Source organism: Mustela nigripes, chromosome 18 (genome assembly GCF_022355385.1).
Source record: "Mustela nigripes isolate SB6536 chromosome 18, MUSNIG.SB6536, whole genome shotgun sequence".
Lineage (NCBI taxonomy): Eukaryota > Metazoa > Chordata > Mammalia > Carnivora > Mustelidae > Mustela > Mustela nigripes.
The window spans coordinates 1,508,447-1,525,595 of NC_081574.1; the positions used below are offsets into that span (position 1 = coordinate 1,508,447).

The following is a 17,149-nucleotide window of genomic DNA, read 5'->3' on the forward strand; positions in this document are numbered from 1 at the left end:
CTCCCTCCTTTGACCTGTCGTCATGGAGCCTGTGAGGGTGTTGGTCGTGGGGACAGTTGTGGGGCTAATCCCAGAAGAAGGATCCCTCCTGTTTGCAGAACGCATTCATGAAAATATAATGGTTCATTGTTCACAAGAACTCACACAAGCACGCACACACACAATAATAATAATGATAATTCAAGCAGTGCCTGAGGGCCGGGGAGAGAAGTCATGGTCCCTTCCGTGTAGAGCCCCGCCCTGCCATCCCCTACGGTCTGTGCGCCCCTAGGGGCGCGGAAGGTGATGCTCAAGGGGGAGAAAGCCCCCGGGTCTCGGAAGTTTTGTGTTTTCTCCGGGGAACAGGCTGCACTTGCCGTGAGTCTGGACGGTGTGTGGCCAAGCAGCCCCTGGGAGGCCAGCCTAGGTCTGCAGCCTCAGCGGTGGGCTTTGTAGCTGGGTTCACGTGGCCACGCAGGGAGCCTAGGGCCAGGGTGCCGTGTGCCCAGCCACAGGGGCGGAGCTCTGCCCGTGCGGCTCCGGGAGCCCGGCGCCGAGAGCCGGCGGGAGGAGCCGGAGGGAGCTCCGCGGAAGCAGGGACCCGGTTCTCAGCAGAGAGCACGGCGCTCCGAAGCCTCCCCTCCCCGTTAACGGAGACACTGTGTGCTTTTTGGTCAAAGGAAATATTTTCACCTCCAAGGAAGAAAGTCAAGTTACTCACGAGCCCCTGAGAACGGGTTTGTCTCTGAGGCACAACTTCCTGATGCATTTGAAAAGGAAGCCTGGGGTCAACTCTCTCTTTTGTTCCTTGCGAGTGCGGTTTTGTGTGTGATTTCTCTCCCCGGATTCGTGTCACGGTCGCGATGCCCACTTCTGGGACAGGCAGCGGGCGCTGCCGGAAAGAGCGCAGGTCCGGGATTTGCGCACCGCTCATTTACCCAAGTTCTCCACGTGTTGGCCTTCTCACCACGCTGCTACGTAGCGGTGTGTGTTCTCTGGGGGCTGCGACACAGGACACTCAGGTCGAAGTCGCCGCAGAGCGCCTGGCTTCTAGGAAACGCTCAGCCGAAGGGTCCTCCCCTTAGGTCCCTGGTCCCGGGGACGATTTCCAGATTCTGCTGGGAACATAGCTCACAGCCAAGAAAATAAGCTTCGGCCTTTGTAAGGTCGATCTGGGGGTGCAGAGGAGCCCGCCCTGGAGGAGCTGGGGTCCGGGGTTGCGGGGTCATTTTTCTTACTGGGGGTGGCACGCCGCCTCCCCACGACTCCTGAAGGATGGCTGCCATGGGCAGGGCTGGTCAGACAGCTTCAGAGTATCCTGGGTGGCTGCTTCCTGTCTGGGGACCATCTGCTTTTGGGACTTGGGGAATAACCTCCATACACACGGGAAAGTCTGGTGGGGAGGGAGGCAGAGTGGATTTTCCTGGAGGCTGAGGTCAGTGGAACCTTCCCACTGGCCAGATAAAGCCACGAATTCCACCTCGGTAGGAAAATGCAGGCAGCGGGGAGCAGAGACTGCCCCCCAAGGACGAGACTGAGGCTTTTCAGGGATGTCTATATGGCCAGTTTCCCTCAGAGACAAAGACAAGCCGTGGTCTGGAACCAGCCATTGCCGTGTCCGGAACCGACAGCAGCTCCCGGGACGGAGTGGACACTGTTCTTAAACTGGTCGCTCGTGAACAGAGGATCTTGGTCCTACAAGAGGCTTTCAAGGAGCACCCCATTCGATCTGGGTCACGGGCTTCCAGGGCGGTCCCACAGTGCATTGAGGACGCTGCCTTGCTTTCTCTCTCTCCAAGGGCAAACTTTGACGACACAGCGACGTACTCGGCCGTGGCCACAAACGGGTACGGGCAGGTGTCGACCAACGCCGCCGTGGTGGTGAGAAGTGAGTGTTCCTGCCCGGGCTGGGGGCACGCCTCGCGCCTTCTGCGCCTGTCGGCGCCCTTCACCGGCTTCTCTTGCAGGGTTCCACGGGGACGAGGAGCCGTTGCACTCGGTGGGACTCCCGATTGGATGTAAGTCGATGCTGTTCTTTGTTGTGCGGAAAAATGTGCAGCACTAGCATGCGATCACAGAGAAGGTGTTTCCTGAGGGTCAAATCTTAAAATCATATTTCAAAAGATTCTTTGCAATCGCTCTTGCTGGTGCTGGTCCACGGAAAGCCTGTTTCCGTGTCCTTCTGTGGCCAGGGGGCATTTTAAGACACTGGTGAAACCGCAGAGTTACATGTTTGAATCGGGGGGAAAAGCCCGAGTCCCAGTCCTTGAGCTGAATGCTGGCTCCTGCCACCGTGTCCGGCCCCGCACCCCGATCGTCCGTGCCCACTCGGAGTAAGCAGCCGCGTGCACCAGGACGAGGATGAGGCAGTGTTGGCTCTGGCTGCCTCCCGCCTGCCTCCAGAGGGTTGGCCCTTCCCCTTCCTGAGTGTGTGACCTGCCCGTCGCTCGTGGGTCTGCACCCCGCTGTCTCCTGTACCACCCTGCCCCCCACCTAATGCCTTCCTTCTCCGCTCTGAGTGCGAGTGCAGGGCGGCTGGCTGTTGCCCGCCCATGTCCTGTTTGCAGGGCAACCTGCAGCAGCCCTGTCTTGGGGCGAGTCGGGGTGTCTCTGAGCCCCTGGGTTGGTTCTCAGCTGGCAGGGGGGGACGCCGGGCTGACCCGAGCCCCGTGAGTGTGGGGAAAGCAGCCATGCCCGGAGCATCTCTAGGACCAGGACTTGGTAGACCCACATACTGTGGCTCCTTGATGGTTTGGGAATGAGGTTCAGGACTGACCTGCCCTTCCAGATTACGACTGTAGCATACTCTGGGTCCGGATGTTACAGGTCAAGTGTGGGGGAGGGAGGACCTGACCCAAACCGTGCCCCAGGGGAAAGCCTTTCTGGCAGCCGTGCACACCTCTGTGTCGTCGGCTTTGGGTCATCTCTGCATCGGTCATACTGGATTCTCGTGTGCCCGACAATCAGGAGTCGTGCAAGACCACGGATGGGCAAGCAGGACAGGGGTGGGGCCACGTGGGGGGAGGCAGGGCAGCCCGAGAATGTGTGTCGGTGCCCCTGGGAATCCACGGACGATGCCGAGTCCGTGGGGAGGACGCCTGATGAGCCTGATGAGCCGGCGGCGAGCTCAGACGCCATCCCCGGTCTCTTCTTGGTGACAATTCCGTCTAAAGAAAAACTTGGCAGTATTCACACTGGACTGAATTGTACAGATCGTGACCTAATAGATGCCCATGTATTCAACGCAGGTGGATATTTTGCCACTTTTTTCCAATTGCTTTTTAAAAATTGAAGTCCATTTGGCATTGCACAAACTCGCTGTTTCAGAGATGCATTTTGGTGACCTTGGTAGGAGCTCAGGGCCTCCGGAGGTGACAGAACCCCCTCGCTCCCACCGGCCCCTCCCCCGCGCCCTCCCACCGAGGAACCGTCCTCTGGAAACTTCCAGCTCTTTAGAAAAATCTCCCCTGCGCACATGTTTCTAAATTATGTATCTTTGTTTGTTTTGAAAATTTACTGTGCATTTTCTTCTGAAATGTACCCCGCCCAGCTACAGTTATGTTTTGAGATTTAATTTTGCTGCCCCTGGATGTAGTTGGTTCATTTTCTGTGCAGAGTAGAGGGCGTTGCGCTGATGCACACAGCACAGTGGGTTCAGAACGCTGTGCCTCCGGCTCGAGGGCACCTTCCGGAAGACCCACAGGTTGGGGCTGACGAGGATTTCAGCCCTTTGGTCTCACCACGGGGCTCAGAGTCCACGTGACCGCCCTGTGCCTGGAGGACGGGCCGCATCTCCGTGCGGGTCTTCTCATTCCTCGGGAGGGGCTCAGCCTCTACACCTCGCGGCTGGGGAGGAGTCAGAGCCCACGGTGCTGGCCAAGTGGGGGAGGCCCTCCTCCGGTGCGTGGAGGCACCTTCTCGCCTTTGCGTCTGCACACGGAGAAGGGAACCTGGGTCTCCTCGCGGAGCCCATGGTCAGGACTTCGTGCGAAACCTCATCACCTTCCAAAGCCTGAGCCTCCTAATACCTTCTCGCTGGGGCTGAGGGCTTTGACGTGTGAATCTGGGGAACTCGCTCTCTCGGGGGTGCGGGTGCGTGAGGTCCTGGGGAAGCGCCCCTGCCGCGTGGGTGCCGGCCTGCCCCCTGCCCGCTGTAACCGTGTGCCCTCGTCTGTCCAGTGCCCCCTTCGTCCGTGATTCCGTACATGCACTTCGACGTCCAGTTTCTGGAGAAGTTTGGGGTCACCTTCAGGAGGGAAGGCGAGACGGTCACTCTCAAGTGCACACTGCTGGTGACCCCGGAGCTGAAGAGGGTGCAGCCGCGCGCCGAGTGGTACAGGGACGGTGAGTACGAGGCAGGGACCGCCCCGGGGGACGCTGAGCTCCCGTCACCCGGCTGAGAACGAACGGTAAGCTCCAGGGGTGGTTTGGCGGTCGCGCCCACCACGGGGATGACCGCAGGCAGCACGGCCAGCAGAACAGCTTGACTCCACCCCGGGGACGTGGACAGGTTAGCAGGGATGCCCACGATTAGAGTTTTCTCTATAGCTTCACAGGAAGGGTCTTCCTGTGATTAAACAGGACAAGTGCAGTGTCTGTATCACCCGTTTTTCCTCAGCTGGGACAAGCGCTCACAGTTACTAGAGGCCGTGGAGTCCTGGGCTCTGTCCTGAATGTGAGGTTTCTCTTCCACTGGGTTTGTGGGACAGGGTTGGGGCAGCTCCCTGGGGACCGTGGGGGCTCCCCCGGGTGGGGATAGGGCAGACACCCCTTCCTCCTCAGTCTGCACCCCTCTGCGGGGCGGTCCTCCCCGCCCTGTGCGTGTGCGCGGTGCAGGGGCATTTTCCTGCGTCTCCTGTGGGCAGGGGCTCCTGAAGGTCTCTGGCTTTCTGTAGGGCCAGCAAGACTGTCCGGCTTATACTTACTTGGGACCTGACACTGTGCAAAGTATGACAAAGAAGCCCACGCCAGCCTGCCCAGACAATATTTATAATCGAGCTGGGGAAACCGTTTTCCCTGCAAAGCCCTGTCTGTTTAAAGTGTGAGAAATGTCCCAGAACAGGTGTGACGCTTTGCCAAAGGCAGGGCACTGACCACGTGTGCCGACCCTGTGGGGCCCAGCGAGGGGCCGAGACTCTCGGTGGCGACAGAGGAGATCTAATTTACCCTCTGCCTGCCCCTGGACGTGTCCTTCACAAAATAAGACCCCACACCCATGTCCCCAGGACGGGGGACATCCTGTGCCATGGTCGGCTGGAGGGCCCCATGCCCCATTCCACGGTCCACGGTGGTCTGCGTTTGCCCCAGGGCTCAGGGCTGGAGTTGGTCCATTTTTTCCCGTTAGGAACAATCTTTTTTTTTTTTTTTTTAAGATTTTATTTATTTATTTGACAGAGAGAGAGATCATAAGTAGGCAGAGAGGCAGACAGAGAGTGAGAAGGGGAAGCAGGCTCCCCGCTGAGCAGAGAGCCCGATGCAGGGCTCGATCCCAGGACCCTGGGATCATGACCTGAGCCGAAGGCAGAGGCTTAACCCACTCAGCCACCCAGGTGCCCCAGGAACAATTCATTCAGTCACTGTCGCTTGCCCGTTCGCTACCTCGGGGCCCTTTCTCGGAGCGTGCGTTGGGCGCCCAGACAACGCGCCCGCTGAAGGGGTTTGGCCCATGTTCCTGCTCCTGCGACTGGCCATGTTCCCGCAGGCCGGAGTGGGCAGCGTCCCTCTGTCCCGTCCAAGCAGGGATGCAGCCGTGTGGCTCTGTCTGCCCGACAGCGGGGAGGCCAGGGGTCACTCCTCCTTCGTCGGCTGCTCCTTGCTTTCCCACGCTGCTGTTTCTTGCCCGGGCCTGGCCTCCTCCGCAGTGGCCGGCTCTGTCCTGGCTTTCGGCCGACGGTTTACTGCTGCTACAGGCCGCTGTCAGGCACAGAGTGGAGGGCCGCCACTGAGCCAGCCCTGGGCACGGGAGGGTGTCGCCTCCACAAAACCATGGAGGTGCGCGTGGTGAGACACGGCGGGGTGTGCCAGGGGCAGGCAGTGGGCCCCGGCCACCGCGGTCCCCTCAGGCAGAGACGCGCTCTCTCGTCCTTCCGACGCTGACCGTGGTCCTGTCCCGGCTGCCCCTTCCCTTGCCATTGGCTGTCGTGTGTGCTGTCGTGGGGAGCGCGGCTCTCCGGCGGTTGCCAGGCTGGGGCTTCCTCCCCCCGCGGGAGGCTGGAAACCCCGCCCCCGCCCCGGGCCCCCCCGCGCAGCTACAGTCCGAGTTCCCGGACGGTTTCTGACGCCGTCCCGCGTGGCCGCTCCGCAGATGTGCTGCTGAAGGAGTCCAAGTGGACCAAGATGTTCTTCGGAGAAGGCCAGGCCTCCCTGTCCTTCGGCCACCTGAACAAGGACGACGAGGGCCTGTACACCCTGAGGATCGTGTCCAGAGGGGGCGTCAGCGAGCACCGGGCCTTCATGTTTGTCCGAGGTGCGTGGCCGCGGGGGTGCAGGCGGGGGCACGGGACCCCCGATGAGGGTGGAGCCGGTGTGTGTGTGTGTGGGGGGCGGCTCGCTGTGTTCCTTGCACACCTCGTGAGGGGGACGTCGGGGCTCCCGTCTTGGGCATGTCTGACCCTCTGTCCACGACATGAGGAAGCTACCGTTGAGAGCAGGTCATTACCCTAACCTCTGCGTCTCTGTTGATGAACGGGTAGAATGTATAAAGCGACTTCCGAGCCCGAACACGCCCGTGTTGCTAATTCTTGAGAGATTTCAAGAATGAAGAGGGGTCCTGAGTAGGGAAGACCGGGGAGGGGCCCCTCACGCCCCAGCTTGCTTGTGAGGGGAGGCCCTGACGCTAGGACTGCTGTCCCCAGCGCCAGCGACCTCGGTGAGCGAGCGTTCGCGGCACCAGCCCGGCCGCCAGCCCCCGCTGGGAGCTTCACGGCCAGAGTCCGTGTGCGCCCGTTTGCGCCTCCTGCCTTCCCCGGGAGCCGCAGGACCCCCACGTTATGGGAAGGAGGACCGAGTCGTGACAGAGCAGGCGGGTTAGACGCTGTGCACGCTCTGTGCCGGGCACATGCACGCGTCACAGCCCCGCTGTAGTGAGCGGACACGGGGACCCGCCACCTGGATGAAATCACGTCTATCCTGCGTACACAGTGCCCGGGGATGTATCTCCACACACGTGTGTCTGTGCACACGCAGAAACACCTACTCGCGCGTGTGTGTGTATAACCTGAAACCCTGACACTGACCTCATAAGCCGGTGCCGTGATTATCTGTCTCCAGTGCAGACGAGGGGCTCAGAGGGCACTTCTCCAGGGTGGGGCAGCTGGGGGCCAGCTGTCTGGGCCTGAAGCCGGAGGCTTCTTGTGCACATTCCCAGCCCCCGGGCCCTTCTGGGCACCTGCTGGAGCTCCGCCCTGCCTCTACTCCCAGGCCCCCTGCGGTCTCTGGCTTAGGGACCCTCCTCCCCCGGGCCGGCTGAGCCACCCTGAGGATCCCAGAACACTTGGTCCTAGTTGGAGGGCTCAGCCGTCCCGAGCCCGGGGCTGGCCTCCGGCACTCTGACGGCCTGCCCGGCCTTGCTCACTGTTCCCCTCCCCTCCAGGTTCTGGGGCCTGGAACAGCCCCACCAGCATGTCACTGTTTCCAAATCACAACTGTCGGGTCAGAGCATGAAAGAGAGGCTGATCATCAGGGAATATTATAAAAAAAAAAAAAAGGAATCATAGAAAACAAATCCACTCGCCCTCCCCACCCGCCCGAGACAACGTAAACTTGCTGGGCTGGGGTTTTAGACCCTTTATTGGGCTGGCATTAAAGCGCACCTTCCACTCTCTGTGCTGGCCTTCTGGCAAGATGTTTCGCCCCATAAAAAGGCACTAAGTACCACATAGCTGAGCTCGCCTGGCTTACTCAGCACCCACAGCAGGAAGAAAATAATGCATGTATGAGGGAGTTTCACTGTCCTGATTACTTTTTGAGGATTCTGATATCAAAAGAATACATTTGGCTCAACGTCAAGGAATCCTTAGTTTTTAGTATGTTGAGGAAAATCGAACAAGACAGTACACAGTGTTCACGGCCACCCAGGCAGTACAGACTGCAGATAAGAAGTTAACGGTGTGTGTGCCCTTTGGGACCAGCGCTGCTGGCCTTTGGGGCCCCTGTAAGAACGTCTGAAAACCAGATGTACCCGAGGCGTGCTCACCAACGGTCATGAAAGTGCTGTACGGACCCAACGTTTGTTCACTGTTTGTGGAAAAGAAAAAGCTTAAGTCCTCCATCTTGTGAGGACTTGGAAAGACAGAAGCGTCTGAGGTAATAGTTCCCAAGTGTTGAAAAGGCCACCTTCTCAGTTTCATTTCTTTGGTCAGTTTTTGGCGTGACATTATGTGACAACCCTCCCTCCAGAGAAGGGGACCTTCCATTTCAGAATAAATTATGAAAAATCATGGACTTCAGTATTTTCTAGACGACAGAATGTTTTTGACTTTGAGAACTCATAAATAGGTTTATATTTCTTGTCAACAAGCCATCAGTCAAACAAATAGTCAAGTCATTGAGACACGAGGAGCAGGTTGAGTGGACTCGAATCGGGGAGATGCAAGTCTGAGTTTGAAGAAGTGGGCAACAGGCTTTCCAGCATCCCAACCATGTGCCTCTTCTCCACTCCCACCACTGCAGACGCTGACCCGCTGGTCACTGGGGCTCCGGGCGCGCCCATGGACCTGCAGTGCCACGACGCAAACCGCGATTATGTCATCGTGAGTTGGAAGCCGCCCAACACCACCACCGAGAGCCCGGTCATCGGCTATTTCATTGATCGGTGAGTGCCTGCTGCCTTCCTCCAGGGCTGGAGACGCTCCTGAAGCTGAAGCTAAGGTTGGCCCAGACGACATCTTTGGAGAGTTCTCTAAGCTCAAGTTCATGGCACTGTTCTTGTCATGGGGGATTTGGTGGGATCAGGTCCCTCTCTCTGGTTACTGAGCGGCCATGACTGAGCAGTTGGAACACCGTGGGGTTAGGGTAAGTAGATTTCTGAGTGTCGTAATTATTTGCCTGTTCAACACCCTGTATTCAACCCACCCCCAACTTTTCTAGACACACGAAGCCCCAGGTCTGGGTTCTCTGAAGAGTTTAGTCCTGCTTCTCCCTCTAGAGAAGGAGAAAACAGGCACAGAAACGTAGCTGGGAAGGTCGCCGGCCCGTTTGTACCCAGGTCCCTTTCTTCCTCTTCATTAAACTGGGTTTTCTTCTTGCCTCCAAGAAATAAAAATACTGATATTTCAATGTCTAAAATATTGGAATTTACTTTGGAGCTAATCACTTAACTGTGGACATCAAGTTCCTTGACTGGGTGTGGAGCTCAGGGGCCGGGAAGGAAACCAAGCAGAGCTGGTGAATTTATTGGACACACAATTTAGGCCCCAATTACACACTTCAATCACCAAGAGAAATTACAGTAAAAAGCAATGAATTCAGAAGTAACACAGTCGTTCTGGGGAGGAATTTAAGATGTTATATGTATAACACACAGTAAAATAAGATGTTTGTTTCAGAAAAGCCATTCAAGTCTGATTGCTTTTTGGTTGGTTAAGTTCCCTTTTCCGCACCAACAGAGCTACTTGTTTGGGTAAAGCATTCCCTATTGGGTTAGTATTTGGAAATGCTAAGGTCAGATTTGTGGAGTGCATTGGGTAGGGTTTACCTTGAATTAAAACCAAGAAAAACAAAATAGAGTGATTTGCTGATATTTGAACATTTTTTCAGCCATTTGGCAGAAACACTTTCATGGCCCTTCTTACGTAGGGACCCACGTCCCTCCCTCCGTCATTAACAGGGACGAACCCAACAGAACCTTCTGGTCGGAGGACCCCACAGCGGCCACCTTGGGGGTTAGCTGAGGGGCTCCCCTGCCAGACTCAGTTTGGACCGTGTTCTGGCTGTAACAGGTTAGCACCTGTGGGTCACAGAACTTGCATTAAAATTCTGGATCATTAGGAGAAAGAGATTTGGTTCTCTCTAAAACAAATGTAACAGCCCTGGCTTGAAATAGCTCCAAAAGATGACTTTTCTGACCTTGCTGTGTTCTCCTGGGGATTTGACGTGGGGTTTTGGTGCTGAAATTTCTCAGCCTGTGAAAAATGCAAGCTACTCTCTGCATGTCCACGTGTCTGGTCAGGACTTCATGTTTTCAAAAGCCATGTGAGGGGCGCCTAGGTGGCTCAGTGGGTTAAGCCGCTGCCTTCAGCTCAGGTCATGATCTCAGGGTCCTGGGATCGAGCCCGCATCGGGCTCTCTGCTCAGCGGGGAGCCTGCTTCCTCCTCTCTCTCTGCCTGCCTCTCTGCTTACTTGTGATCTCTGTCTGTCAAATAAATAAATAAAATCTTTAAAAAAAAAAAAAGCCATGTGAGATGCTGGAAGGATCTTCGGCACTGGGACAGACTGAGCCTGCCTTCTGGACAGATTTCAGTGCCCAGGCTTTCATACCGCGGGGCGCGTGTGGGGAACCGGCGCTGAGGGCCCTTTCGTTCCGTGCGCTGTGTCGGGCCTGCAGGGGGAGCTTAGGGCACTGCTGATTCTGCTGTGTAAGTTGGAAAAAGGACTGTCAAGGAAACATCTCACGTGACTTGTGGAGGAGATTTGGCCTAAATGTGGTTGAAGGCTAGAATGGGTCTTCAGGCTACAAATTATAAGGCTTCTATGTAAGGAAATAGATATACTTTACATATCCTAAATGGCTCTGTCTTTTGAAGACTGCTCGTACTGCTGCTTATGTAAATCTAGTGCTGTAGGGCTTTGACTTCTACAATGTCATGTATTTCCGGTTAGAGCTGGAATGCGGGTGTAATGCACACACAGACCCGTGTGTATTTATTCGGCTCATGTATTTGTGGTTCTCCCCTCGTTTTGATTTCAAGATGTGAAGTGGGAACTGACAATTGGGTTCAGTGCAATGACGCCCCTGTGAAAATCTGCAAATACCCCGTGACCGGGCTCTTTGAAGGAAGGTCGTACATTTTCCGCGTGAGGGCAGTCAACAGCGCGGGCATCAGCAGGCCTTCCAGAGTGTCCGAGGCCGTGGCTGCCCTTGACCCTATTGACCTCAAGAGGTTACAAGGTAGGTTGTGCAGATTTCAAGCCCCAGAGGTGTCTTGGAATCTTGGGGCCATTTTTATGGGATTTGTTCTTTCTTTTCTACGCTCAGCTGTGCATGAGTTTTAAGAATGTCTTTGAGGACCGAGCGTGGTTCGGGGACATTTTACAGTGTCCATATGTCCACGGGTGTCGCTTTAGGAGAGGGTGTGGCCAGGCCGGCATAATCTCCGACACCAACCACGCCGCCTTCCCAGTGCTCTTCACTGGGATCCAGTCAGACTGGCTGAGAACTAGAGTTTTCTTGGTCCATCGAAGATGTAATTTCAACACATTTGATAAGACTCGGAAGGCTTTGAAACTAAGCCACTTTATTTTCGAATGGTAATTTCATGTGACGCAGATGCCCAACAGGGCTTGGACCCTTAAATGCGGTGTGAAGTCAGCCCCTACATTTCCCTTGCCCCGTGGTCTTTCGAGCCCAGTGCAAAGGTCTGAGAAGCACTGGGTATGCAGACTGCTCCAAGTAGCATCTGAGTCCCTCCGAGTTGGGGGTGTGTTGTGGTCATAATACACATAACACGGGGCGGATTTGGATCTTGCGCCGAGTTAGGGAAGCTGGGGCTTTCTTGATGAAACCTTTGGACGCCAAATTCAGCATCTACTTTTCTCTCTGCAGCGGTCCATTTGGAAGGGGATAAAGAAATCGTCATCTACCAGGATGACCTCGAAGGTGAGTGGCCCTTGAGCACTGCGGCCCCACTGTCCGTGCCCTAGGGAGTCAGGACGGTGGCTAGAGACCAGAGCGATGGACAGCCAGCGCCCAGGGGCTGGGTAGAGCCTGCGTGTCAGCACCGCAGCCGTAGGTCAAGTCTGCAAGCGCGTGGCCTGTGGAAGTTAGAAGACGGGGACGAGCTGGGCGGAGAGCAAGGGTAGGATCCGGGGTCCTCCGGGGCGGCTTCACGGCTTCCAGGCCGGTCCTGGGTCCTCTTGGGGCCGTGCAGAGAAGATCAAACGGAACCCGAGTCTTTGTCACTGGCTGAGGCTGGGCCCTTTCTCTCAGCCGCCATGACTAGAGGACTATTTCAGTTTTTCTTTTTAAACAAAAATTTTTATCTTTAGTATTTTAGTCGAAATGGACGGTATTCTTCCTGTCAGTATCCCTGGCCTGAAAATTCACATTTCCCTCATTTATATTGGATTTTCTGAACACTTCTCTTTGCTATTCCTTTCAGAGATAGCCTGGAGGATCGATTTATTAGGGAGGGGAGCCTGGCATTATTAGTCAGAAATCCAGAGATTTTAAGCAGACTTATAATTAGAGTTCGTAGAGGACAACAAACAAGTTACAAATGAAGAAACATGAATTTGGAGCTAGTGCCTCAGGAGATGCACTTTGAAGCTCTCTTTTAAAAAATTGCTGCAATCTAAAAAATATATATATGTGTGTGTACATATATATATTTGTAAATAAAAAAAATAAAACTGCTGCGGTCCCAATGCTCTTTCCCCAAAGAGCTACAGACCTAGGAGTTCATTAGTTGATTTTCATGTTTGCCCCCAGATGGTCTCCAGACATTGGATCTTCTGCACCTATAATGGCTTTTCTCGAGTATCTCCAGAAGAACACCTAAATCCCAGAGGGACACTCCTCAGTGACATTTAAAGTCTTAGTTAAGACCCCCACTTCCAGGTATACTCAGAAGTTGGGGAAGGTGCCCAGTAAATAAACCACAAAAGAAAAATAATCCAGGAAAGGTTGACTTCCTATGACTTCTAAATAAAGGATTGAAGTGTAGGTATTGGAAAGTGTAAAGTCTGGCTCCTGCTTGCAGAGGAAGCCATGTTCCCATGCAGACCCACCTGCATGAATGTGCATTTTCGACACGAGAGCAGGAAGGGGAGTTCTGTTCGTCACCTCCAGCAGGCCCGTGGGATCGGGGTGGAGGGAACCACCCGAGGTTTCCTACGGGCGCGTGTAGGCATTCAAACAAAACTACCTTCCAGGAGGAGGCAAAATCTGCATTATGTAAAGGTGAGAGCAGGAACCGTGCCCTTCTGGGGAGCAGAGCTCTCTCTCCATGTACAGACAGGGATGCGCTGGGGGTAAATCCCAGCTACAAAGTGCCAAAGCCAGAGCTAACGCATCGTAACACACTTAGCTGTCTGATCGATAGAATGGAAGTTTGGTTTCCCAGACGCAGTAGATCTTTCTAGCCAGGACAGACTCACTGATGCCATTTGCCATCTTTCTCCTTACATTTCTTTTCCGCGAGAAGGCAGCTTTTCTGGCTGCCTGGAACCTGTAACTTCATTTTGTTTGATTCCTTCTCAAACTCGGCTGTATCCTGTTCATTTGTGGGTAACATTCCTGGGGCTCAGCCTGTAGCTGGTCATTCGAGGCAGAGGCAGGGACCCTCAGCTGGAAGGCTGTCTGGCTGCGACACTGAGCCTCCCGGGGCTCCCGCTCTCTGGGAAGGCTCTGCACGCCGCAAAGGGGTGGTCCCCACCATCTGATGCAGACCTGGGAACTAGGGTCAGCTCTGTGACCTGCTTTAGGGTCTGCGAAGTTCATGAGTTTACTTTACTCACTTTAAACAACAAATGCTTTCTCTAATTAAAAAAAAAAGTCCTTAGAGAAAAGGGATTTCCAGATGCTTTGAAGCAACCCATTTCTGTGTTCAGGCACCTGTTGTTAGGAATTTCTTCCCATCACTCGCCTTTTTTCTTCGTGGAGGCCCATCTGCTTCTTTTTGTGTTAGAAAAGGACTGATAAATGCTGTTCATTTTAAGGAAGAGGAACACTCCTTTGTTGGCTAGAAAAAAAAAATCACCCCTCTGCTATTTTATTTACTTATTTTTGCTCACTTTTTCCAACCAGTTTAATCTTTATGTCCTCCTCAAGGGTTTTAATTACCGTCAGGGCTCTTCTCTGAACATCATCCAACTCTCGCAGCCGTTCTTGCGTTGGTCCCACTCTGCTGTGGGGCTGGCCAGAGCAGGCTTCTGCAGCGCTCGGCCAGCCCCGTTTCCCTCTGCTAGTTAGTTCCACGTCCGGGTGTCCGGGGCTGGGGGCTGGCAGAGGCAGCCGTGTAGAAGGTACAGCGCGCTTTCTCTTGAGCTCTGTCATCCTGGGCAGCCTGAACATTCCCAAGACAGTTTGTGTTTTTGTGACTCAGAGAAAAATCTCCTGGCAGCCTGTTGTGGTATCTTTGGGTGGGCAGGACAAAAGGCAGGATCTGCAACTGGGGGATGGAGGCCTGGGTCCCTGTCCTGCCCCTCCACAGCCCGGGGATCCCAGGGAAAGCTTGCGGCTTTCTGAGCTCCATCTTCACCCCATATGGATGTGGCTTGAGAGAGCGGGGTCCAGAGAGGTCCAGAGATTCCCGAAGCAGAGTTTCGGGCAGCACCTGTCACTCAGAGGCACCGGGTCCACGGGGAGCGTCTCCCAGGTGACATATTTGGAGCTGCCTCTCATGGTGGCTTCCTTCCTTCCTTCCTTCCTTCTTCTTCTCCTTCCTCTTTCCTTCCGATTTATTTATACGCGTGAGGGGAGGGGCAGAGGAAGGAGAGAACCTTGAGCAGACGCCAGGCCGAGCACGGAGCCCGACCTGGGGCTCTATCTCATGACCCTGAGATTACGACCCGAGCCCAAACCAACAGCTGGACGCTCACCCGACTGTCCCCCTGCAGGGCACCCTCTCTGCTTTCATTTGCTTGTCTGTCTGCCTTCTCCTCTCTGTTGGGGGCTGGGTAGCGGAGATCAGCTTGTGTCCCTGGCCTCTCCTTGCCCCCTGGGGCCCTCTGAGTCCTCGCCTCTTCTGTCCGTGGTTGGAGTCATCTGTGCGTCTCCAGGCCTCCTGCTGCTGCGCGGCCCAGGGCAATCCTGACAGGCTCCAGGCTTCGAGTCCCTGAGTCCAACCGGGGGCTCCCTGCTGACAAAAGCTGACTCTTCCTCCTTCCCCAGCGCAAATGAAAGGCTTCTTATTCTCGTGCTCTAGGCCTGGAATCCGGGCTGGGTCTGGAAACAGCAAGTTGCTCAGATCTGGAAGGCAGCTTTGCACTCAGGCGCCTGTTCTCACCGCCCTTGCTACCCGCCTAGCTTCCCTTGGGTCCCCGGACCTGCTTCTCAAGCCCTCCGGCACCTTGGAAGGAAATCAGATTCAGCCCTGGGGACTCACCATGCATCGTCCTAGAACAATTTCCTGCCTCTCCTCTCTCGCATCTCTGTAGGTGTGGACACAGCCCTTGGGGCCAGTGCAGGCCTGTTGGGTGTCCGGAGGCCCCACCCCACCAGCCCTCACTGGCATTTCCCTGGAGACAGTCTGACTCCTTGTTTGAAACCTGACCCGCTTGCCAGAACGCTCCTAGATTAGGCCACGCTGGGTTTCCGTGCCTGTGGGACCTGTGAAACGGGTTATGCTCTGTAACGGGACTCCTGGGAAATAAAACCAGGCTTGTTTGTGTTGTCTCCATGGGCTTGTTCAATGCTGTGCCCGCGGCACAGTCCTCAGGGAGCAGCTGGATATTGAGAAGGGCTGAGTTGTCCTAGGGACGTTCAAACCTTTTTAATCATGTGCTAATCTAATTGGAAGCTCGTAATATTTTGTATTGCAATGACTGGGACTGTGGGTCTGGAAAACCTCCACCTCGTAGGAAAAGTTCTCCTCTCCAAATGTGACGCCCCTGACCCCTTAAGTCATATTAAAACACGATGTGCACCATGAGACAAGTAGAGCAGACCCCTCTGCTTGCACATGTTCCCTCCTAGTTATTTGCAAAGGGCTGATGGTTGTCACTCCAGATTTTCAAACGTATAGGTGTAGGTTACTGTGCTTGGGAACGTGGCACAGATCCACCTAGGGAGGGAGAAACGTGTGCTCTGGAGGCTGACCCACGGTTGCAACGCTGGGAGGGCGTATGAGGAGCGTAACCGGAGAGGCCGGCGGAGGAAGGATTATCTCATTCCACAAGGCTCTGAAATGCAGACCACAGACCGCTTGAACCTTCTCTGCACAGAGTCCCAGCTCAGCAAGAGCTCCAGTCCTGGTCAAATGCCCTGTTTTTCTGGGTGAACCTTCTTCCTCCCCTTCCAGCTGAAACTCTGGAAGATTTTTGGATCAGATTCTTTTTTTTTTTTTTAAATGGACTGGCTCATGTTAGCAACAAAAGTAATGAGGTGATCTTCATCAGTGCGTTCTACTTGGCTGGGAACAACAGTTGGCTCTAGATCCCAAAATAGAAGTGAGGCAAAGGACAGCTCGGCCGTGCCTGTCCCTAGCGCCTGGAAGCACACCCAAGGGGCGACGCTCCCACGACGGGCCCCAGCGAATGGGGTGACCTGGGCTTCATCCAGTGCTAACCGAGTTTGTCTCTCCTGCAGGCGATGTTCAGATCCCAGGGCCTCCCACCAACGTGCACGCCTCAGAAATCAGCAGAACATATGTCGTCCTCAGCTGGGACCCACCTGCTCCCCGTGGCAAGGAGCCGCTGATGTATTTCATCGAGAAGGTATTCTGCGGTCGCGTGTCCTGACACAGCAGCTCTCTGGGGGATTTCACGCTGTGCTACTCCGTGGGTTTTAGAGAGGAGCAACCGTGAGGTCAGTCACCGCAGACTGGACCGCTGTTCCTTACTGGGGACCTGAGGGCTCGATGAGCCCCGGCCCTGCATATGAGCATCGGGGGATAAGGTCCGGGTCCTGGCTTTGCAGCCTTTGTGGGAACAAGTGGGTCACTTCATGTCTCCGGCTCTGGCGCCCCTACCAGAACGGGGCTCGCTAAGTTCTTTGCTGCGGACACGTTCTAGCTCGCAGATTTGGAGGACCCCGTGAGACCCGGGGAGCAGGGCAGATGGCTGTAATAAGCCATGTGGCCACGTGGTGGCGGTGCTGCACAGGCTTCGCTCCGGAGGCTGCGGCCATCGCATGGGTGGTTTGAGGATTAGCCGGACCCCTGGATAGAGGCACACACGCGCGTGCACACGGGCACGGGCACACACGCACAGGCACACACGCGCGTGCACACAGGCACGCACACATGCGCGTGCACACAGGCACAGGCACACACGCGCGTGCACACAGGCACG

At 55.4% G+C, this 17,149-nt stretch overlaps 1 protein-coding gene across 1 annotated transcript in view; it reads left to right on the forward strand.

Moving 5' to 3' along the window:
- MYOM2 (myomesin 2) overlaps positions 1-17,149 on the forward strand; it is a 126,795-nt gene that overhangs the window by 65,888 nt on the left and 43,758 nt on the right. The window contains exons 7-14 of the mRNA XM_059384461.1: positions 1,779-1,867; positions 1,947-1,997; positions 4,159-4,323; positions 6,284-6,445; positions 8,650-8,791; positions 10,888-11,087; positions 11,742-11,795; positions 16,446-16,573. Of these exons, the coding sequence (XP_059240444.1) occupies positions 1,779-1,867; positions 1,947-1,997; positions 4,159-4,323; positions 6,284-6,445; positions 8,650-8,791; positions 10,888-11,087; positions 11,742-11,795; positions 16,446-16,573 (991 nt within the window). The remainder of the gene's footprint in view (positions 1-1,778; positions 1,868-1,946; positions 1,998-4,158; positions 4,324-6,283; positions 6,446-8,649; positions 8,792-10,887; positions 11,088-11,741; positions 11,796-16,445; positions 16,574-17,149) is intronic.